General features: G+C 44.1%; 1 protein-coding gene across 1 annotated transcript in view; it reads right to left on the bottom strand.

The window, feature by feature from the left end:
- Positions 1 to 760: 760 nt before the first annotated feature.
- Positions 761 to 24967, bottom strand: part of LOC126234840 (uncharacterized) — a 284225-nt gene continuing 260018 nt past the window's right edge. Inside the window, exon 3 of the mRNA XM_049943582.1 lies at positions 761 to 1007. Within this exon, the coding sequence (XP_049799539.1) occupies positions 761 to 1007 (247 nt within the window). The remainder of the gene's footprint in view (positions 1008 to 24967) is intronic.

Raw genomic sequence — 24967 nt, 5'->3', positions numbered from 1 at the left:
ATCTGTTCCTGAAATAAGAGATACAGCTGATGATCGTGCAGCTTCTCTAGAATGAGATGATAATCAAATCGACACCCTAGCTGCAAACAGGCGTTGATATACATCACTGGGGACACGTTGAAAATGCGTGCCCCGACAAGGACTCGAACCCGGGATCTCCTGCTTACATGTATGATGTATATCAACGCCTGTTTGCAGCTAGGGTGTCGATTTAATTATCATCTCATTCTAGAGAAGCTGCACGGTCATCAATTGTATCTTTTATTTCGGGAACAGATACTATCTTCATATATAGTTAAAATATAGCTACCCGGCCATTGACCTTGTGCAAATGCACACACTATGCACCAACTTGTACGGGACTTGGTAGATTAATCTGCCACGAGTAATGAGTGTGATGGGCAAACATCTATTAGGCACACTACGAATGTAGTGGTGTGGACATGTTGGGAATGTGGGTCTCACGGGGAGCGTGCAAGGGATAAGTCCCTGCAGGCGCACTATCCTCTGTGCCCTCGGTGGCTCAGATGGATAGTGTGTCTGCCATGTAAGCAGGAGAACACGGGTTCGAGTCCCGGTCGGGGCACACATTTTCAACATGTCCCCATTGATGTATATCAACGCCTGTTTGCAATTAGGGTGTCGATTTAATTATCATCTCATACTGGTTTTTGACAGGTGGTCACATTAATGTGACTGGACTGTGTATTTTGTCCGGTGACGTTACGTGTCCACGTGGAGACAGCATCAGAGTGTCGCGTTAGTTAGGGAAGAGGTGCCCACCGTGCAGCCTGGGACAGGCAGGCGCGCAGCGTCCGCAGAGCAGCAGCCAGACGCCGGCGGGCGCCTTGGCCGCCTCCGCCCTCGCCACCGCCTCCGCCCCCACAGCCCCCGTGGCTTCCGCCGCCGCCGCGTCCTCTGGAGTCACCGGGAGACGCCGCCCACGCTGCAGCGCCGCTCTCAAGGTGCACATCCGTCGCCGCCACAACAGCCGCCAGCGCCAACGTCTGCGAACACACGCAACCTGCCATCTGCACTCAGTCGACCTTTATGCTTCAGCGTAACACCCTTACTTGTCAACAAAATACAACTTTACACTAAACACTGTTGACGGTGTCAGTGAATCGCATAATCATTCTTTTAACGAATTTGAAAGCAATATTTTATCTGCAGATTCTAAAAATAACCCCAAAAAATTTTGGTCGTACGTAAAATCTATGAACGCCACAAGTAATTCAATACCTTCTCTTGCTGACAGTACGGGTAATGTAACTGATGACGATAAACTACGGTACAGGACTGCAGCACCATTCCCCCTTTCAATTATCGAACAAACGCAATCATGGCTGACATAGTGTTTAGTGTATCTGGGATTGTAAAACAGTTAAGATCCTTAGACGCCAGGAAGGCATCTGGCCCAGACGGTATCCCCGTAAAATTTTATGTTGTCTATGCTACAAATATAGCACCATTCTTATCCATCATCTATCACAGATCATTGGAATAGCGGATAGTTCCACGGGACTGGAAGAAGGTCCAGGTCATAGCAATCTATAAAAAGGGTAGAAATCGGATGCACATAATTACCGGCCAATTTCACTGACATCGATTTGTTGAAGAATCATGGAACATATTTTGTGTTCAGACATAATGACCTTTCTAGACTGTGAGAAGCTCATCTGCAGAAACCAGCACGGTTTTAGGAAACAGATACAAAAAGTGCACACTTACGGTCTATCCGATGACATATGCCGTTGGATAGAAAGTTTTGTAACAGACAGAGAGCAGTAAGTCGTCCTGAACGGGGTGACTTCAACAGAAACAAGCGTAACTTCAGGTGTGCCCCAGGGTAGCGTAATAGGTCCGCTGCTTTTTACAATTTACATAAACGATCTGGTTGATGGTATTGACAGCGGCATTAGAGTGTTTGCCGATGATGCTGTAGTCTACAGGAAAGTAGTATCACACGAACGTTGTGAACAAATCAATGAGGATTTGCAGAAAATATATGCGTGGTGTAATCACTGGCAGGTGTCTCTCAATACTAGTAAGTGTAACCTACTAGGTATAACAAGGCGACAGTCTCCATTAATGTACGATTACAAAATAAATGCCTAGTCTTTGGAAGCGGTAAAATCCGACAAGTATCTGGGTGTGACTATTCGAAATGATCAAATGGAATGATCAAATTACTCAAGTAACGGATAAGGCGAACTCTAGGTTGCGGTTTATTGGAAGAATCCTGAAGCGATGCTTACAATAGCGTAACTTTCAAACGTTAGTTCGTCCAGTCGTGGAGTATTGTTCGTCTGTATGGGACCCTTACCAGTTGGTTCTGATTCAAGAGATTGAGAAGGTCCAACGAGAGAGCGGCAAGATTCGTGACTGATACATTTAGCCATCGCGAGAGCGATATAGATCTCATAGAAAGTTTGAAGTGGGACACACTTGCAGATAGACGGCGGTCTAAACGGAAGGGGCTGCTCACTAAATTCCGAAATCCGATCTACACCGAGAATGTAGAGCATATATTATTACCGCCAACTTTCAAATCGCGCAATGACCACCATTCAAAGATAAGGGCAATTAGAGCTCGCACTGAGGCGTTCAGACAGTCGTTTTTCCCTCGCGCGATCCGCGAATGGAAGAGTGGGGGGGGGGGGAGGGGGGGAATTATGACTGGCTCTAATTGTGTCCTCCGCCACACATCGCTTGGTGGCTAGCGGAGTATGTACAGGGTGTTTCAAAAATGACCGGTATATTTGAAACGGCAATAAAAACTAAACGAACAGCAATAGAAATACACCGTTTGTTGCAATATGCTTGGGACAACAGTACATTTTCAGGCAGACAAACTTTCGAAATTACAGTAGTTACAATTTTCAACAACAGATGGCGCTGCAAGTGATGTGAAAGATATAGAAGACAACGCAGTCTGTGGGTGCGCCATTCTGTATGTCGTCTTTCTGCTGTAAGCGTATGCTGTTCACAACGTGCAAGTGTGCTGTAGACAACATGGTTTATTCCTTAGAACAGAGGATTTTTCTGGTGTTGGAATTCCACCGCCTAGAACACAGTGTTGTTGCAACCAGACGAAGTTTTCAACGGAGGTTTAATGTAACCAAAGGACCGAAAAGCGATACAATAAAGGATCTGTTTGAAAAATTTCAACGGACTGGGAATGTGACGGATGAACGTGCTGGAAAGGTAGGGCGACCGCGTACGGCAACCACAGAGGGCAACGCGCAGCTAGTGCAGCAGGTGATCCAACAGCGGCCTCGGGTTTCCGTTCGCCGTGTTGCAGCTGCGGTCCAAATGACGCCAACGTCCACGTATCGTCTCATGCGCCAGAGTTTACACCTCTATCCATACAAAATTCAAACGCGGCAACCCCTCAGCGCCGCTACCATTGCTGCACGAGAGACATTCGCTAACGATATAGTGCACAGGATTGATGACGGCGATATGCATGTGGGCAGCATTTGGTTTACTGACGAAGCTTATTTTTACCTGGACGGCTTCGTCAATAAACAGAACTGGCGCATATGGGGAACCGAAAAGTCCCATGTTGCAGTCCCATCGTCCCTGCATCCTCAAAAAGTACTGGTCTGGGCCGCCATTTCTTCCAAAGGAATCATTGGCCCATTTTTCAGATCCGAAACGATTACTGCATCACGCTATCTGGACATTGGCTCTGAGCACTATGGGACTTAACATCTGTGGTCATTAGTCTATCTGGACATTCTTCGTGAATTTGTGGCGGTACAAACTGCCTTAGACGACACTGCGAACACCTCGTGGTTTATGCAAGATGGTGCCCGGCCACATCGCACGGCCGACGTCTTTAATTTCCTGAATGAATATTTCGATGATCGTGTGATTGCTTTGGGCTATCCGAAACATACAGGAGGCGGCGTGGATTGGCCTCCCTATTCGCCAGACATGAACCCCTGTGACTTCTTTCTGTGGGGACACTTGAAAGACCAGGTGTACCGCCAGAATCCAGAAACAATTGAACAGCAGAAGCAGTACATCTCATCTGCATGTGAAGCCATTCCGCCAGACACGTTGTCAAAGGCTTCGGGTAATTTCATTCAGAGACTACGCCATATTATTGCTACGCATGGTGGATATGTGGAAAATATCGTACTATAGAGTTTCCCAGACCGCAGCGCCATCTGTTGTTGACAATTGTAACTATAATTTCGAAAGTTTGTCTGCCTGAAAATGTACTGTTGTCCCAAGCATATTGCAACAAACGGTGTATTTCTATCGCTGCTCGTTTAGTTTTTATTGCCGTTTCAAATATACCGGTCATTTTTGAAACACCCTGTAGATGTGACTTCCAGCTGGTGCTCAGTTTCATTGGTGGGGAACAGATTAAAAAAAATTAATAGACTTTACACTGAGGTGACAGAAGTCATGGTATAGCGATATGCACAAATACAGATGGCGATAGTGTCGCGTACACAAGGTATGAAAGGGCCGTGCATTGGCAGTGCTGTCATTCGCACTCAGGTGATTCATGGGAAAAGGTTTCCGACCCGATTATGACCTCATGACGAGAAAATGGTATTTGGAGCTAGACGCATGGGACATTTCATTTCGGAAATCGTTAGGGAATACAATATCCGGAGATCCACAGTGTCAAGAGCGTGCCAAGAATACCAAATTTCAGGCATTGCCTTTCACCACGGACAACGCAGTGCGCTAAGGCCTTCACTTATCGCCTGAGAGCAGCGGCGTTTCGTAGAGTTGTCAGTACTAACAGACAAGCAACACCGCGTGAAATAATCGCAGGAATGAATGTGGGGCGCATGACGAACGTGTCCATTAGGACAGTGCGGCGAAATTTGGCGTTAACAGGCTATAGCAACAGACGACCGACGTTAGTGACTTTGTAAAAGCACGACATCACCTGCAGGACCTCTCCTGGTTGGACCCCAGAAGACCGGAAAACCATGGCCTCGTTAGATGAGTGCAGATTTCAGTTGGTAAGAGCTAATTGTAGGTGTCGAGGTGGCATAGAGCCCACGAATCCGTGGACCCAGGTTGCGGCAAGGCCGTGTGCAAACCGATGGTGGCTCCATAACAGTGTGGGCTGTATATACGTGGTGGAGTGAACTGGGTTCGCTGATGGAAATCGTTATGCTAGGCTACTTGGAGACCATTTGCAACCATTCATGAACTTCGTGTTCCCAAACAGCGATGGAATTTTTGTGGATGACAATGCACCACGTCACTGGAGCGCATTTGTTCGCTATTGGTTTGAAGAATGTTCTGGACAGTTCGAGCGAACGATGTGGACACCCAGATCGTCCAGCATGAATCCCATTGAACATGTATGGGACATAATCGTGAGGTCAGTTCGTGCACGAAATCCTGCACTGGCAACACCTTAGCAATTATGGAGTGCTATAGAGATAGTACAGCTCCATATTTCTGCATGGGACTTCCAATGACTCGTTGATTCCATGCCATGCCGGGCAAAAGGATGTCCGACACGATGTTAGGAGGTATCCCATGACTTTTGTGACCTCAGGATATAAGGGAATTGTTCCGGGTAGTTGTTGTATAGCCTTCATTTATGTCCTTTCTTTCAAAGGAAAGGAATCTTTCAACAGGTTTGTTCCCCTTAATACACCGCAAAAGACAAACCGACTTTTGCATTTAATATCTGTTGTTTCGTCTGTCCACACAGAAACAAGACTGGCAGCATTAATGTCTTTAATCAATTCTTCAATGTAAAGTTGATTCACATAGTCTACAAGTTCATTTTGCATAATATGTGACGTGTGTTTACTGACAGAAGTACTAGAGCTGTTTAGGTTTACTAGCCGTGAAGGTTTACTAGAAGAGATAACAAATCTAAGAAATTGCTACAGTTAGGTGACTCAGTTTTTTATTGGGACCCCTTACTGCTAACTCATGAGTTCCACAAAACGTTAAGCAGTCTATTATTCTGCTTAATATGTGTCTATTCTTCGTAACTACTTAATTATTTTTCTGTAGTGACTTTTTATAGGGTTAGACAAAAAATGATTCAAATGGCTCTGAGCACTATGGGACTTAACATCTGAGGTCATCAGTCCCCTAGAACTTAGAACTACTTAAACCTAACTAACCTAAGGACATCACACACATCCATGCCCGAGGCAGGATTCGAACCAGTGACCGTAGCGGTCGCAACGTTCCAGATTGAAGCGCCTAGAACCGCTCGGCCACATCGACCGGCTAGGGTTAGACAATCTGAGCATTCATGTCAATAGAGCAAAATATTTTTTTTACAACCATTTTCTAAGTCACGTTCCTCATGTTTCTTAACTCAATCACTTAAATCCTCCACAATCCTCCACCACCAAAGAACATAAAATAGAAACAAAACAACTTTTGTTTTCGTACACTCACTGTTAACTACGACTGTTTGCAGCACCACGTATCTCAGAAAGTTCTGCTCTTCTTTCCATCGAGTTTAGTCATAAGAAATCTTTTGATTGATGTGCACCGCTTGATTTCTAGCTTTTCTTCCGTACCTGATAAATTAAATGGCATTTGCAGCAAAAATCTGCTTGGCTGGGTAAAAGCTTTCTAAAGCCAAGATCGTATGAATATTTCTTTATTTACAACAGCCGATTTCGACTGACTTTGCTGTCATCTTCATGTCTTGAGTTGTATCTTATACGCCGTGTAACACGTATCTTCAGTAATTAGAATATGTGCACATAACGTAAACATATGTGCTACTGTGCATTTTATTGTGTGCTGTGATTTTTATGTCATGACAATCATCTGTGAACACTACATATATGGACATACCATGTGCACAAGGTACCTTTTGATTTTAAATGTTTTGCTTATCACAAACTCATAAATATTTGTTTAATGTACTACATTTTATTCACTAGCATGACAACTACGTGTGAGGTTCCAACACAAAATGAGTACTTTTTATAACAAAATTTTTTGGAGACCTGAAGATGGCAGCAATGTCTGTCGAAACCGGTTGTTGTAAATAAAGAAATATTTATGCGATCTTGGCTTTGGAAAGATTTTACCAAGTGAAGCAGATCGCTCCTTCTGCGTCCTCAACATGAGAAGATTCAATTTACTTGATTACAATCACTGTAAGAATACTCGAGTTTCTAGCACAACTCAATAATCTGGAACACTACTGAGGGATGACCCTGTTTGATGTTAGCGATATTTCCCATTGACGAGTGGAATATTGTGGCACGGGTGGGGGGGACAGAATGCAGTAAGGCACGTGACAGAGACTACAGGCAGGTGTGTTACTTGATGTGGGCGTAAATTAGGGCTGCAGGCCTAACCTGTCTGGCCCCAAAATAGTGGAGACGTGCAGACGGGTGAAAGAGTGGTATTGTGACAGAGACAGCAGGATTCGCTGGGGTGCGGGGAAAGAGGGGGTCTGTTCACTGGGTCCGCCCTTATTGGATCTAAACTATGCTGTGGTGAGGGGCGATGTGGAGAAGGGAAACAGCTTGGATACGTCATCAATGCGATGCAGTTTTCGGAGCAGGGGGTAAGGAGGGAGTACGGAACACCTGAAGCTGGCCCGCGGCGTTTGCTGATTGGGGTGGGTAAAGGGAAACAGGTTCGTCACTCTGGAAGGATGCACTGAGGGGGGCCGGCCGAAGTGGCCGTGCGGTTAAAGGCGCTGCAGTCTGGAACCGCAAGACCGCTACGGTCGCAGGTTCGAATCCTGCCTCGGGCATGGATGTTTGTGATGTCCTTAGGTTAGTTAGGTTTAACTAGTTCCAAGTTCTAGAGGACTAATGACCTCAGCAGTTGAGTCCCATAGTGCTCAGAGCCATTTGAACCATTTGAACCACTGAGGGGAGGTGTGAGGAAGAAGTACCGACAAGACGTGGTCCAGCTATTGGCAGCTCAGAGTTAACATGGTGTGTCTCTGCAATGGAGCGGCCGAAACTGGGTCTGATTACCTCTGGTCTCTGTCACTCTTACTACACCAAAATCAAGTCTTACGCGAACTGTTTCATACAATACTGAAAAAATACACACAAAACAAAATTATATCACTAAATTTCATGTGGGGCCAGGGCACTCTGGCCCTTAAGAACGAGCCACACTTGCCTTAAGTCTTTTTTTGCGACCCCCAGGTGGGGCTGTGGACACTGGGACGTGTGTGACGCTATGGCGGTTCAGTGAGGATAGAGAATGTGAAAATTAATAGAAAAACCAACCTGAAACACCAGATTTCTTCAAACGCTCTGCAGTCAGATTCGTATGGTGTTTTCCCAGGCATGATGTTTACAGCACGTATTTCATGATGTAGCAGCATGTCATCTTCACTTGTGAGCATAAGTGGACTGAAACTGCATACAACAAACTCCAAAACTTCATACTCAGTTCAGTCGTTGCGAACTATGGGCTGCTGCCCTCCCCATATTAAGAGCTTCTCTCTCAATAGTAAAATCTTGCGATTTGTTAGTGCGGTATCAATGCCTTGTATTTTCTTTAGGCTCAGATCGGAGACCTGCCCAGCTTTATTTGCCTAAACAGTAGTTAAAAACCGGGGAAAAAAAAAACATATTCAGTCTGTCTGGTGTACCGTACCAGCACCCGTCGAACCTCCTCGAAGATTCGATCCGGGTCTGGCGTTAGGGTGCTGCGTGTTAAGGTGTGCAAGCAGTCCACTGTAATCAAATTAGGCTGAAATGCATCAACGTGACTGCAGCCATCCCGACTCTCCCCACATGGGAGCATTAATGAAATAACACACAAAAATGGTTCGAATGGCTCTGAGCACTATGGGACTTAACTTCTGAGGTCATCAGTCCCCTGTAACTTAGAACTACTTAAACCTAACTAACCTAAGGACAGCACACGCATCCATGCCCGAGGCAGGATTCGAACCTGCGACCGTAGCGGTCGCGCGTTTCCCGTACACTCGATAAATTTCCACTTGGCTACCTTTTATTTAAAGTATTGATATTGCATTATCGATTTGGATCTGAAGATCAGAAGGTATAATCCGGAACATCGACAGTTTAATATGAATGTCTTACATATAAATTCACTCACTACACGATTAACTGTCTATTCGCATTTCGCTCATTGTTTTAATTAATAAAGTAAGCAAATTATGAGAATTGTAAAAGTGAGAGATCATTGGCTATCGGTACAAAGGAGAAATGATTTCTGAAACTGTGAAAACGCGCCTGTGTCCACTGGAGTCGCTTGAAACGAGCACCCAGTAATCCCAGCTCTCTCTCTCTTGCTTCTTGTCTAAAGCGATAGATTCCTATCGTACTGCAGGCTTAAACTGCCTTGGCTTCACGCTTGATGACAATTATTGTGCATTCGCATCATTAAAATTTAAGCACAACTCCACTTAACAGCCGACTGCAGGCTCAGTTAAACATCTACATCTACATGGATACTCTGCAAATCACATGTAAGTGTCTGGCAGAGGGTTCATCGAACCACCTCAGCCGGCCGATGTGGCCGTGCGGTTAAAGGCGCTGCAGTCTGGAACCGCAAGACCGCTACGGTCGCAGGTTCGAATCCTGCCTCGGGCATGGATGTTTGTGATGTCCTTAGGTTAGTTAGGTTTAACTAGTTCTAAGTTCTAGGGGACTAATGACCTCAGCAGTTGAGTCCCATAGTGCTCAGAGCCATTTGTCAACGAAATATTTTCGTATTCGGAGGAGAAAGTTGGTGATTCAAATTTCGTGAGAAGATTCTACCGCAACGAAAAATGCCTTTCTTTTAATGTTGTCCAGCCCAAATCCTGAATCATTTCAGTGACTCTCTCTCCCATATTTCGCGATAATACAACATGTGCTGCCCTTCTTCCAACTTTCTAGATGTATTCCGTTAATCCTATCTGTTACGGTTCCCATACCGCGCAACAGTACTCCAAAAGAGGACGGACAAGCGTAGTGTAGGCAGTCTCTTTAGTAGATACGTTACATCTTCTAAGCGCTCTGCCAATAAAACGCAATCTTTGGTTACCCTCCCCCCACAACATTTTCCATGTATTCATTCCAATAACAGTTCTTCGTGATTGCAGTTCCCAGGCATTTAGCTGAATTTACGACCTTTACATTCGACTGATGTATAGTGTAATCGAAGTTTAACGGATTCCTTTTAGCACTTATGTGGACGACCTCACACTTTTCGTTATTTAGGGTCAATTTTCGCACCGTACAGATATCTTTTCTAAACCGTTTTGCAATTGGTTTTGATATTCTGATGCCTTTACTACTCGATAAACGACAGCATTATCTGCAAACAACCTAAGACAGCTGCTCAGATTGTCTCCTAAATCGTTTATATAGATAAGGAACAGCAAAGGGCCTATAACACTACCTTGAGAAACACCATAAATCACTTCTGTTTTACCCGATGACTTGCCGTCAGTGACTACAAACTGTGACCTCTCTGACAGGAATCACGAATCCAGTCACATAACGGAGACGATGTTCCATAAGCACGCAATTTCACTACAAGCCGCATGTGTGGTACAGTTTCAAAGGCCTTTTGGAAATCTAGAAATATGGAATCAATTTGCAATCCCTTGTCAATAATACTCAACACTTCGTGTCAGAAAAGAGCTAGTTGCGTTTCACAAGAACGATGTTTTCTAAATCTATGTTGACTGTGTGTCAATAGACCGTTCTTTCGAGGTAATTCATTCATAATGTTCAAAGACAATGTATGTCCAAAATCCTGCTGCATATCGAAGTTAATGATATGGACCTGTAATTTAGTGAATTACTCCTGCAACTGGAAAGTTGCACAGGTCACACCAGTGTTCAAGAAAGAATGTTAGCGTGACCTGTGCCACATTCTAGTTTTTGGGTACGCATCTTAGTCAAGCGAACGTTTGTATTTGATTGTTAAGTATGGAGCTATTGTATCAGCTTACTCTGAAAGGAATTTAACTGGTATACAGTTCCAGTTTTACAAGTATTGTCGTGGCTATTAACAGTTAACCAGAACAAATTATCAGGACTATCTGTATTGCATTAGGAACCGGTACGAGTCTAGGAGAGATTATTTAATACTTTTTAGTCCAGTTTAAAAACGTGTTATGTTAAAAAGTTTTTATTTAAATACTTTCTGTCTTTTAGTCTTGCGTGTGTGAAATTCTTCAGCTGATTTAAATCATTTTGATGTGATTACATCAGAAACATGTGGTAAATTTCAGATTTATTTTAGTTTTTCTTCAACTGAGTCAACGCAATATATTGCTTCCTTCTACGTGAATATCGCGAAAAGACTGCGTTAGCCGCAGTCGTCCTTAACTGCGAAATACTCGCGTTGGAACAGCAAAACAATGGCACACCAAGTACTCTCCCACCACACACCAGAAAAGAAAGAGAGTTAATGAGCTAAGTTTAAAGTTTAAAGTCTTTAGCTTATTGCGAAGTCAGTTTAAAATCAGTTGTAATATTTATACCGAACAGGCAAACAGACAGACTGATCGAAAAAAGTACCCTCCGCCACACACCAGAATCGAAAGTGAATTAATATTGCAGCGGCATCCAGTTCTCAGCTATGTTGAAAGTTTCAAGTGTCTAGTTTACTGGGAACGTAGTCTAAAATCAATAGCAAAATTTGCACCGAACAAACAGACAAGAAATTGATTTAATAAAAGCGTGTTAGAAATTGATGGTACATTTGTCTACGCATAAATTTACAGTGCAGCATCAGATAGTAAAATTTCAAAATAACCAAAAATTAATATTTAATAGCACAAGTACGAAAATTCGTATTTGAGTAAGTAAATACACACATTTTGAAAATACTTTATTTTTAAAAATATACGTTGTATTCACATCTCCTTGAAATAAGATTCTCGTACTTTATTTGTCTATAAATACGTTGTTAGTCCTAGTAATGGTTTATGTACAGCCGAAAAGGCTGAAAAAGTATGTAAATAAAATCAAACAAATCCAGAGACTGAGATAAAACATATATCGGCCGCAACCGAAGAGACTTGTGTCAGTCGGTTCTCTTGCTTTGGATGAAACCATTCAAATCCGACCACTGAGTGAAGATACTCATCTAAGAGACGCAGTCAATGGAGAATTGTTTCAGTCCGTTGTCTCGCACTGAGTGAAACCACTCAACCCAGTGAATGAGTGAAAACGTTTATGTAGCTGGCATGGCCAGAGAGACAAGTTTTGTTCAGTTGTTTTATTCGAATGAAAAAACCGACTGAATAAAAAAAATCTGTCGGTTGTTCCATCACTAAATATTTGTTGAAGCAAGCATAAGAGTTACACCTGGAGAATACACGATGGTAATACTTCATACAGCAAATGAGTGTTCATGTTTTTTATGTAACTTTTTTAAATAAATGAGCTGACATTTCAGCAGTCGAGCTGCTAAGAACGTCAACGCTTTAGGCAGGCACGCAGTGTGTTACTCCATGAGGAGCAAGCGATCTGTGTAAAATTCCCCCACCGTCCATTCCTCCCCTATCTGTACAGCAGGGATCTCATCCTTCCACAGTATATGAGTATATGAGGACACACACACACACAAAGCTGTTATTCGGTACAGTGAAGCGTCCGAAACCTCTACCAGACATGCTCTGTTTACCTGGAGAATTAGAATAAATGCGGGCGATGACGGGTTACAGCCGCATGCAGCGACGGAGGGTAGCAAGTACAGATTCTGCTCTCCGCTTGTCTGGAGCAGAGCGGGTGGATCAACGCACTGTGAGACGACTAGTAAAAGGTTCCATGTGTATTTCATTTACACAGGGTCTATTATTTCAGTGTTTTTCCCATGTGAGGCTGCTTTTGTTTAACCGAGGACTATTTTCAGACAGTATCAACACATCCAGAACGTTTGAAAGCATGCCGCTGTTGATCATTCAGTTCTTCATCTGTAACGAATAGTCAAGTATTTCGCTATTGTTCCAAGGGGGTCAGTCTCTCCAAGAAATGCGTTTAATGGCTTGCAGGAACAGTCCTGTTCTTGAGTCTTTTGTTCATATGTGACTGTGTATCACTGCCAGCAGATGGATCTCTTTGTGTACCATTAGTGACAGGCCAGAACAGGCCTATAAAACTGGAAAACTGGTATTCCTACCTGCAAGGGGAGGAGAGGGAGGAAGGAGGGAGGTAGGAGGGGAGGTAAGACTGGTTTGAAGCTGGTCTATTATCCACACATCGAGGTGAACACACGTGCAGCTGCCACCACTCCCTCCTGATGAAATCTTTTGGGGTCGGTTTTTGCGGTAGTTGTGTTATTACAATGTTGTTGTTGTTGTGGTCTTCAGTCCTGAGACTGGTTTGATGCAGCTCTCCATGCTACTCTATCCTGTGCAAGCTTCTTCATCTCCCAGTACCTACTGCATCCTACATCCTTCTGAATCTGCTTAGTTTATTCATCTCTTGGTCTCCCCCTACGATTTTTACCCTCCACGCTGCCCTCCAATACTAAATTGGTGGTCCCTTGATGCCTCAGAACATGTCCTACCAACCGATCCCTTCTTCTGGTCAAGTTGTGCCACAAACTCCTCTTCTCCCCAATCCTATTCAGTACCTCCTCATTAGTTATGTGATCTACCCATCTAATCTTCAGCATTATTCTGTAGCAACACATTTCGAAAGCTTCTATTCTCTTCTTGTCCAAACTATTTACCGTCCATGTTTCACTTCCATACATGGCTACACTCCATACAAATACTTTCAGAAATGACTTCCTGACACTTAAATCTATATTCGATGTTAACAAATTTCTCTTCTTCAGACGCTTTCCTTGCCAGTCTACATTTTATATCCTCTCTACTTCTACCCTCATCAGTTATTTTGCTCCCCAAATAGCAAAACTCCTTTACTACTTTAAGTGTCTCATTTCCTAATCTAATACCCTCAACATCACCCGACTTAATTCGACTACATTCCATTATCCTCGTTTTGCTTTTGTTGATGTTCATCTTATATCCTCCCTTCAAGACACCATCCATTCCGTTCAACTGCTCTTCCAAGTCCTTTGCTGTCTCTGACAGAATTACAATGTCATCGGCGAAACTCAAAGTTTTTATTTCTTCTCCATGGATTTTAATACCTATTCCGAATTTTTCTTTTGTTTCCTTTACTGCTTGCTCAATATACAGATTGAATAACATCGGGGAGAGGCTACAACCCTGTCTCACTCCCTTCCCAACCACTGCTTCCCTTTCATGCCCCTCGACTCTTATAACTGCCATCTGGTTTCTGTACAAACTGTAAATAGCCTTTCGCTCCCTGTATTTTACCCCTGCCACCTTTAGAATTTGAAAGAGAGTATTCCAGTCAACATTGTCAAAAGCTTTCTCTAAATCTACAAATGCCTTTCCTTAATCTTTCTTCTAAGATAAGTCGTAAGGTCAGTATTGCCTCACGTGTTCCAGTATTTCTACGGAATCCAAACTGATCTTCCCCGAGGTCGGCTTCTACTAGTTTTTCCATTCGTCTGTAAAGAATTCGTGTTAGTATTTTGCAGCTGTGGCTTATTAAACTGATTGTTCGGTAATTCGCACATCTGTCAACACCTGCTTTCTTTGGGATTGGAATTATTATATTACAATGATTTTTCTCAATTCACAGTGCGGGTGTTGCATTATGATCCATTGTTTATGATTGGTGTTTTTCTTTTTTTCACGACAATTTCAATGTGTAAATAGAGCAGTGAACCATTTTCCATCAGTTGTGGTAGTATGTATTGGCCTTCATACATTTAAGTCATAATTTGCTGCCGTATCCCTTCTTACCGTTTACCTGTGTACAAGGTGCTCAGCAGCTGTACACATGTAGATCAGTAGGAGGCAAGTTTTCCTACACTTTCCTACCCCTTCTTACCATGCATTTGTGTATAAGTTCCTGACCCCCCCCCCCCACACGCGCGCGCGTGTGTATGTATGTGTGTGTGTGTGTGTGTGTGTGTGTGTGTGTGTGTACACAACTTCCTCAGCAACTATTTCACTTGTAGATCGGTAGGAGGCTACTTTTCCTACACTTCACAGATAATTTGCTGTCCCCTCTTACTATATACCTGTGTACAAGTTCCTCAGCAGCTATACACTTGTAGTTAGGTAGAAGGCAATTCTTCCAGCAGTGACTGTAGAACAGTTCCCTGCCAATTTCAAGCAGTATTGTGGACTAAAGCACACAGCAATGTGAACGTATACCGGTACACACATGTGATCGGAAAGGGAGCAAAACCCATTGCAAGCATCTTCCACTGAGCACCATATGACAAGGCGAGCACCACCAGTTCGTTCAGTCTGGAATAGTGTATTGGAGCAAAGTTTTCTCCTGCACAGGGTATTGACTGGCCATTTCAAAACACCAACAGCTCCAGCACAGTCAACAGTCTCTATGAGATGCATCCTCATTTTATCCTGTTACATCACCATTATTTTGTGAAAAGTATTCCACCCTATGCTCATCCATTACCACCTGCTTCCATTCCTTGTGTAGGAGGTTATGGATGCAATCATCTGCATGCTTATAGGTGTTCAACTCCTCTCTGTCCAACACAAACATCAATTGAACGCATTTCCCGCCAAAAATAAAGTGAGTACCTTCCTCCAGCCTTTTCCCCATCAACTCGAAATTGGGGTGGGAGGTAACAGAAAGTGGGGGTGGGTTGGGGTGGCTGTAGGACAGTTTTGAGCACCCTCTGGTGGTGTTATTCTGGTCTAGGCCGTAAGTCTTCAAACTTTAGGTGGACATACACACACAAGCGATCAGGAAAAGTGGGAGCAGGGGCTGGTAGAAAATGGGAGTGGATAGCAGTAGAATGTGTTGTGGACAATTCAACTCCCTCAATAATAAATGAAGTAAATAAATAAAGACACTACCTTACACCCTTTCTCTTCAGCGGCTCAAAAAAGTCTTTCCCACAGATTCACACGTGGAGGAGAGGAGGAGATGTGGAGAAGGGAGGGGTTAATTGAAGAAGGGGAGGGGAAGGCTGAGGCTTTTTCAGGAGGGGGACAAGTGGCTCAGAACTGAACAAGTGTCCCTTTTCCTAGAGAAATGGTGGGGGGAGGGGGGGGAAGGGGACACGTAGAGACAGGGGGAACACTTAGCAGAACTACAGGTTAAGGGACATCTAAGGCTAGGAGGGGTGGGGGTTGCATGTGAAACCACTTAGCAGAACGTTAAGGTCATAAATCAATCATCTATTACAATTTAATTAATTTGCATATCAATTTGATATCAAAAGTACACCTGGATCGGCTTTATTCCACTACTCTCCAGTTCACTCACTTCGATAGCTTGATAAGCATTGCAGAGAACAAAGCTCCAAGTCCCAGGGAGATTTCCAGGTGAATGACATGTATCAGCTGCTGTGTCTGTTATGCAAATGTGACATGATCTGGGTGCTAGCATTGATCATAATGGTATGTATCACTGTGTAGATTCCTAGTTTCCTCACTTGATATTGGTTCTTGAAACGTTGTAAGTAGGTACTCGTGGTATAGGTGGCGCTTGTCTTCAAGCGTCTGCCAATTCAGGTTTCTCAGCTTATCTGTGACTCTATCCAGTGACACAATCCAACCTGTGACCATTTGTGCTGCCTTTCTTCGTATACGTCCAAGTCACATGTTATAACTAATTTGTTTTCGTACAACACACTTCAGAAATATTCTAGGATGGGTCACACACTGCACCTGCACCTTCAAGTGAGTCTACCTCCCTTGGAACACATTTCCAGCAATATGTCCATATCACCTTCTCTGCTCCTTATCGTTTCATTGAGCGATATATTTTGAAGGCTTTTGCATTTTCCCAGTATCCCAGCAATGAACTGAACCTGTTTTACCTACAGCGAGTCATTTCATATCCCTACAAACTGTTACACCCAATTATTTATGTGAGTTGACTAGCTCAAAGTGTGAGCCACTGATATTGTTATCATAGGATACTATGTGAAGTGCCAGTTTTACAGTTCTGAATAAAGCAAGTTGGCTGTCTTTGCACCACTTTCAAATATTTTCTAAATCTGAGTTCATATTTTAGTAGCTTTTTCAGATGGTAGGGGACTGTTTTGTACCTTGGGACACTTTTCAGACTTTCCCAGACATATTCGATAGTGTAGGTTTCAATGATTGAAAGCACACACGAGAACACACCAGGCAAGTAGGAATGTTCTGTCTGCACTAGTGTTTCAGCTGCACACTCAAGAGGACAGTGAACTGGAGCACGATAATGTAGTAACCACATTATCTTTCTATCACCAAAGACCCATCTGCCAGTGTGGTAAGCAGGATCACCCACTGGAAGTACAGAGATGCTTCGCCTGTGACGTGTTGTGGAAGAATGACTGGTTCCATGAGGCATTCATCAACAATTCTTACCCACACTTTGATGCTGAACCGGTTCTGATGGTTTGCTGCCACTGTACTATGGGGATTCTCTGTAGCCCAAAAGTGGGTGTTGCGAGGGTTGATGATATTGCCCCTTGTAAAAGTAGCTCATCTTTGAATAGGATGCCGGCCGCTGTGGCCGAGCGGTTCTAGGCGCTCCAGTCTGGAACCGCGCGACGGCTACAGTCGCAGGTTCGAATCCTGCCTCGGGCATGGATGTGTGTGATGTCCTTAGGTTAGTTAGGTTTAAGTGGTTCTAAGTTCTAGGGGATGACCGCAGATGTTAAGTCCCATAGTGCTCAGAGCCATTTTTTTTAATAGGATGGGTGGCCAGTGCAATGGACCAGTGACAAAACCGTCGATGTTGAGGCAAGTCAGTAGGTAATGAGGCCTGCACGCATTGTAAGGGATATCGGTAGTAACAGTTGTCATGGAAAATGATCACACTGTCGTCTGACTTACCCTATATTCACGGGCCATGTGTTGGTGTTGATGCCAGGCTCACAGTCAAAGATCTTTCTACTGCACCTTCGAGTCAGTCTACCTCCCTTTGAACACATTTCCAGCAATATGTCCATATGACCTTCTCTGCTCCTTATCGTTTCATTGATTTAATTTCCTGCAGTTTGTCCCCATTTCGCAAAACCACCCTGCATAATCTGCAGGGAGCTGTACAGTGAGGACTTTTCTGCCCCTTCCACCAGCGAGGGAAGAATGACTGTGTACTAGCCTCTGTACCCGCCCCTATCTCTCTTACTTTATCCTCATAAACCGTATGTGAGATACAAGATGGTAGCAACATAACGGACGAACAGTCTTCTTCCAATATAGATTTTCTAAATTTACCCAATAGGATTTCGGCAGAACTATTATTTTGGCTCATAAGTTCGTAGCGTTTTTATGTTGTATGTCGGTATTTCGATTACCTTGGGTTTATTTATCGACAGTCATTTCTTATCTGTAGTTCAGTGTTGCTATTTGAGTTTACATATTTCCAGTTCGTCATTTGGAGATAGTGAGTAGAGATGTGGGCACTAGAAAATGGAGTACCAGGTGCAGAAATCGGAACATTTCCGACGTATTCTTCTAAGTTCAATATAGGAGTGACAGCTGCGCAGACAGCCAGAAACATTTGCGCCATGTGTGGGGATCATGCCATTGAGCAGAGCATGGCAAGAAAATGGTTGAAAAAGCTCTGTATCTTGAAAAAGTAATGTATTCAAGAGTAGCATCACATATTTGTAAAAATGAAGTACTAACAAAATGTCAGTTTGGTTTTCAGAAAGGCTTTTAAACAGAAAATGCTATATATGCCTTCACTGATTAAATATTAAATGCATTGAATAACCGAACATCACACACTGGGGTATTTTGTGATCTCTCAAAGGTTTCTGATTGTGTGAATCATGAAATTCTTCTAGATAAGTTGAAGTATTGTGGTAAGAGTGGGACAGTGCACAAATGGTTTAATTCATACTTAACTGGAAGAATACAGAAGGTTGAAATTAACAGTACAGATAGTCTGCGAAAACCAGCAGAGTCCTCTAACTGGGGAGGTATCAAGAATGGTGTCCTACAGGGTTCAGCCTTTGATCCCTTATTGTTCTTAATATACACTCCTGGAAATGGAAAAAAGAACACATTGACACCGGTGTGTCAGACCCACCATACTTGCTCCGGACACTGCGAGAGGGCTGTACAAGCAATGATCACACGCACGGCACAGCGGACACACCAGGAACCGCGGTGTTGGCCGTCGAATGGCGCTAGCTGCGCAGCATTTGTGCACCGCCGCCGTCAGTGTCAGCCAGTTTGCCGTGGCATACGGAGCTCCATCGCAGTCTTTAACACTGGTAGCATGCCACGACACCGTGGACGTCAACCGTATGTGCAGTTGACGGACTTTGAGCGAGGGCGTATAGTGGGCATGCGGGAGGCCGGGTGGACGTACCGCCGAATTGCTCAACACGTGGGGCGTGAGGTCTCCACAGTACATCGATGTTGTCGCCAGTGGTCGGCGGAAGGTGCACGTGCCCGTCGACCTGGGACCGGACCGCAGCGACGCACGGATGCACGCCAAGACCGTAGGATCCTACGCAGTGCCGTAGGGGACCGCACCGCCACTTCCCAGCAAATTAGGGACACTGTTGCTCCTGGGGTATCGGCGAGGACCATTCGCAACCGTCTCCATGAAGCTGGGCTACGGTCCCGCACACCGTTAGGCCGTCTTCCGCTCACGCCCCAACATCGTGCAGCCCGCCTCCAGTGGTGTCGCGACAGGCGTGAATGGAGGGACGAATGGAGACGTGTCGTCTTCAGCGATGAGAGTCGCTTCTGCCTTGGTGCCAATGATGGTCGTATGCGTGTTTGGCGCCGTGCAGGTGAGCGCCACAATCAGGACTGCATACGACCGAGGCACACAGGGCCAACACCCGGCATCATGGTGTGGGGAGCGATCTCCTACACTGGTCGTACACCACTGGTGATCGTCGAGGGGACACTGAATAGTGCACGGTACATCCAAACCGTCATCGAACCCATCGTTCTACCATTCCTAGACCGGCAAGGGAACTTGCTGTTCCAACAGGACAATGCACGTCCGCATGTATCCCGTGCCACCCAACGTGCTCTAGAAGGTGTAAGTCAACTACCCTGGCCAGCAAGATCTCCGGATCTGTCCCCCATTGAGCATGTTTGGGACTGGATGAAGCGTCGTCTCACGCGGTCTGCACGTCCAGCACGAACGCTGGTCCAACTGAGGCGCCAGGTGGAAATGGCATGGCAAGCCGTTCCACAGGACTACATCCAGCATCTCTACGATCGTCTCCATGGGAGAATAGCAGCCTGCATTGCTGCGAAAGGTGGATATACACTGTACTAGTGCCGACATTGTGCATGCTCTGTTGCCTGTGTCAATGTGCCTGTGGTTCTGTCAGTGTGATCATGTGATGTATCTGACCCCAGGAATGTGTCAATAAAGTTTCCCCTTCCTGGGACAATGAATTCACGGTGTTCTTATTTCAATTTCCAGGAGTGTATATTAACGACTTGCTACTCTATATTCATGAAGATGCAAAGCTAGTTATTTTTGCTGATGATACAAATATACTAATCACACCCAACAACCAAGAATCAGTGGAGGAAATTGCAAATAATGTCTTTCAAAAAATTATTGAATGGTTCTCTGCAAATGCACTCTCACTAAATTTTGAGAAATCACATTTTATACAATTCTGTGCAGTAAATGGTATAACACCCTTGATAAATATAGACTATGAACAGAAGTCTGTTGCTAAGGCAGAATACTCAAAATTTCTGCGTGTGTGCATTAATGAGAAATTGAATTGGAAGAAACACATCGATGATCTGCTGAAACGGTTAGGTTCAACCATTTACGCTATTAGGGTTATTGCAAATTTTGGTGATAAACATATCAGTAAATTAGCCTACTATGCCTATTATGGGGCAATTCGTCATTAAGAGAGAAGTATTCATTGTACAAAAGCTTGTAATCAGAATAATGGCTAGAGCCAACCCAAGATCACCTTGCAGACATTTATTTAAGCAACTCAGGATATTCACAGAACCTTCGCAATACATATATTCACTTACGAAATTTGTCATTAATAACCCATACCAATTAAAAAATAACAGCGAAGTGCATAGCTACACCACTAGAAGAAAGGATGATCTTCAATATTCTGATTAAATCTCACTTTGGCACAGAAAGGGGTGAATTATGCTGCCACAGAAATCTTCGGTCATTTGCCAAATAGTATTAAAAGTCTGACAGATAGCCAACCAACATTTAAAAGCAAATTAAAAGAATTTCTGAATGACAACTACTTCATAGATGAATTCTTAGGTATGAAGTAGTAACCATAAAAAAAATTAATTATTTTATCTAAAGAAAACTTAAGTTGAAATGACATGTCCCACATCATTATGAAATGTTGTATCCATGATCTATGGAAGAAGGATTAATGTACGTTTGTATGTATGTATTCCTCATTTTAAGGCTGATCGTTTAGATGTTAGTGACGCTCCATGTTCAGGAACACCTTTGGGGTTTGATGAAGAAGTCGCGGGGTTCGATGAAGATCTTCTAAACGCACTAATTCACGTCAGTGTACTCGAAAACTGGCAGATGTGATGAACTGCGGTCATTCCACTATTGTGCAACATTTGCTTGCTATGGGAAGTGTTCAAAAATCGTGTGTATGTGTACTATATACTCTAAGCCAAAATCTCAAAAATCATCAGGTGGGCGTATGTGCATTTCCGCTGGCTCGTCATCAATTAGCACGTGAACAATATCAACCAGTCCTTTCCTGTATCGTTACTGGCGGTGAGAAATGCTGTCCTTATGCCAACGTAAGGAAAAGAAAGGAATGGTTGACACTAAAAAAAGCAACGACTCCCAGCTTGCACCCACAAAAGAAAATGTTACGCATCTGCTGGAACAGTGATGGTGTGGTGTACTACGAATTGCTTCCGCAAGGTCTAACTATCGCTGCTCAGATTTGTTGTCAACAACTGAGACGTTTTTCAGACATAGTCCAAGACAACGATCAGGAAGGCTGTGTGAAGTGATGCTACTCCATGACGATGCTCGCTCGCATTCTACTAGACTTAAACAACACTATGCAGCAGTTGAATTGGGATGTCATTCCACACCCACCAGTAGGAAGGCAGAGCTGCTAAGACTACAGTTTGCATTGTTGCCAAATTTCCTCCCCCCTCCCCCAGCCTGGTACAGGGACATAGTGGTGGACGTAGCAATGTAGCAATTTAATTATGCAAAGTCATCGATTTCATAATGCAGATTAGCTCTCCCTCCACCTCCCCCTCCCTCCTTCCCACATGCCCTATTAGCAGGAATTTCTAATTTTGGTGGGAAATTCAAAAACTGATGGAATTTCGAAAATGGCGGGAATTTCTTTGTACCAATGATGTGCGGATGTCTCAACATTACACCCCACTGAGAAATTGACGGGAAACTCAAAATGGTGGGTGCCCTTTCTGGGACTTGAACCCTAGTCCTTCTGGTCGGAAAGCACAAGTGCATCCCCTGTACTGGGAAACAGTCAGTCTCTATCCAGCACCAGGACAGAAAGGTTAGGTTAGTGTTCTTTATTTATTTTGCGTGGGAAATCGAAGTAAAGACTGTTCCTGATTACATAAGTAATCATAAAGATCGGTCCTAATTACACATCTATATGCATAGCGCAAACAATGAGCGCCTAAAATCGCAATATACCTCAAAACTTGGCGACGTCATACACCTGGTGTTAAACTACTTGAAAAAAATTCACAGTACCACTCTAAACTAATAGCAGACTACTCAAAATAAATATTAACCCTGCGTGGGTTGATCCTTCACCTATAAGTCGAAATAAATCCCTCTGTTCCATTTGCGAACTGGCGGGAAAAATGTTGGAGTGCAAGGTACTATCTTTATTTTTGGCAGAAATGTGTTCAAGTGATTAGATGTTGGTGTTGGACAGAGAGGAGTTTAATAGGTGTATTACCGGTAAGTAACAGCTGCGGACTGGTCCATAGCCTCTTGCATGAGGAATGGATGGAAACGAGCATAGGAGGAATACTTTTCAGCAAATAGTGATGATGCAGCAAGAGAACTGAACGTGGATTTCACAACTCATAGAGACTTTTGCCTGTGCTGTAGCTGTTCGTGTTTCTGAAATGGTTGGTCAATCCACAGTGCAGGAGACGACTTCACGCACCCACAGCCATTCCGTTTTATTCTCTTTATTTCTCGATAATTTCACCCTGTTCGACTACCACGAGAAGTCAACTTGGTGTAGCTGCTGTGTAACTTACACTCTGATACATCGTAAGAAGACATAGGGCAGCAAACCAGCTCTGAAATGTAGGAAGTGCAATACACGCTACCACAACTGATGGAAAAATGACTAACTATTCTAATTACACATCGAAATTTTCATGAAGGAAAACCAGCTCTCGTAAGCAATGGGCCATAATGGAACACACATACTGTACTCGCACATCCATTATGTACACTATGTGATCAAAAGTATCCGGACACCTGGTTGAAAATGACTTACAAGTTCGTGGTGCCCTCCATCGGTAATGCTGGAATTCAATATTGTGTTGGCCCACCCTTAGCCTTGATGACAGTTTCCACTCTCGCAGGCATACGTTCAGTTAGGTCAGGGCTTCACAAGATACGTGCTCGCGGAGCAAGCTGTGAGCAGCAAGGCGCGAGCACGGAGCAGCGCGAGCGCGCTACCCCCACTACCGGACCAGAGCGGAGAGTGGGGAAAGTCACGTGGGGCACACAACAGCTGCCGCCAGTCAGTGTAAATCCGCGGCCACCTGCAGGGATATCACTCACGAATTATTACTGCGACAAATGAAACAAATATAGGAGAATGTACACGTGCCACATAATTTTATTAGCTTAGTGTATGCCTCTACCATCTGTAGACCTTGAAACTAAAGAATTCCACGACAATCCTATATTTTCAACACTTTCTTCAAAACTACTTAAAATATCACCTCCGGTTGTAGTGTTCTTCATGGCTACTACATCGAGGAGCTCCTCCCTCACATGAAGATCTCCATTAACACCTCTAATAAATATGGCAAGCTGCGCTGTTCCAGTGATATCAACACTTTCGTCCAGAGCTAGAGAAACGCCATAAAATCGTTACAGATATTTGCAAGCTGGCTCTGGACGCTGTCTGCCATGTCCTGTATGCGACGCATAATGGTCATGTTAGATAATGGCACAATCCGAAACTGTTCAATTTGAGATGGACACAAATGTTCCGCTGCAACTACCAAACATTCTTTTATTAAATCGCCATCAGTTAAGGGGCGCAGGGATTTTGCTAAAAGCAAAGCAATTTTGTAACCCACTCTGAGAGCTGCATCAGTTGATTTTTCTTCGTCGTCCAGATCTTCTTCGGATAGCTTCCTTTTAAGTTTAATAACTTCCTGTGCACGATCTGGTCAATCAGATTTTCCACGTCCGTAGTCTTTCGCGTGGTACGACATATAATGTCGCTGCAAATTAAATTTCATAAAAGAAGTCAGCGTTTTGTGACATACTAGACATTTTGCAACACCATCTTTTTCTGTAAACAGATACAATTTCTCCCAATGGGGGTTGAACTGCGAAAGCGTGGTTGGAGTTACACAACGGCGACTTCACATGATTCTTAACCAGCGAAGTGACTGTTAAGAGCTGATTGTAGTACTTTAAATGTTACACAGTCGGCGCGAATTCAATAGGCACGCTGCGGCCCTATTCAAACGTAGCGCGCATTTCTCCTCCCACCCCTCCCTCCCTCCTCCATGACCTTGCAGCTGCTCGCGAGCACGTGCCTGAGCAGACGCGAGTACTCGCGCTCAAAACCGGCCAGTTGTTAAGCCCTGAGTTAGATGCTGGAAGGTTACTCGGGGAATGGCAGAACATTCTTCACGGAGTGCTGCACCGAGTAGAGGTATCGATGTCGGTCGGTGAGGCCTGGCACGAACTTGGCGTTCCAAAACATCCCAAAGGTGTTCTATAGTATTCAGGTCAGGACTCCGTGCAGGCCAGTCCATTACAGGGATGTTACT

This window comes from Schistocerca nitens, chromosome 2, assembly GCF_023898315.1.
Source record: "Schistocerca nitens isolate TAMUIC-IGC-003100 chromosome 2, iqSchNite1.1, whole genome shotgun sequence".
NCBI classification, from domain to species: domain Eukaryota; kingdom Metazoa; phylum Arthropoda; class Insecta; order Orthoptera; family Acrididae; genus Schistocerca; species Schistocerca nitens.
The sequence above is the reverse complement of the archived record's forward strand: the minus strand, read 5'-3'. Positions and strand labels throughout refer to the sequence as shown.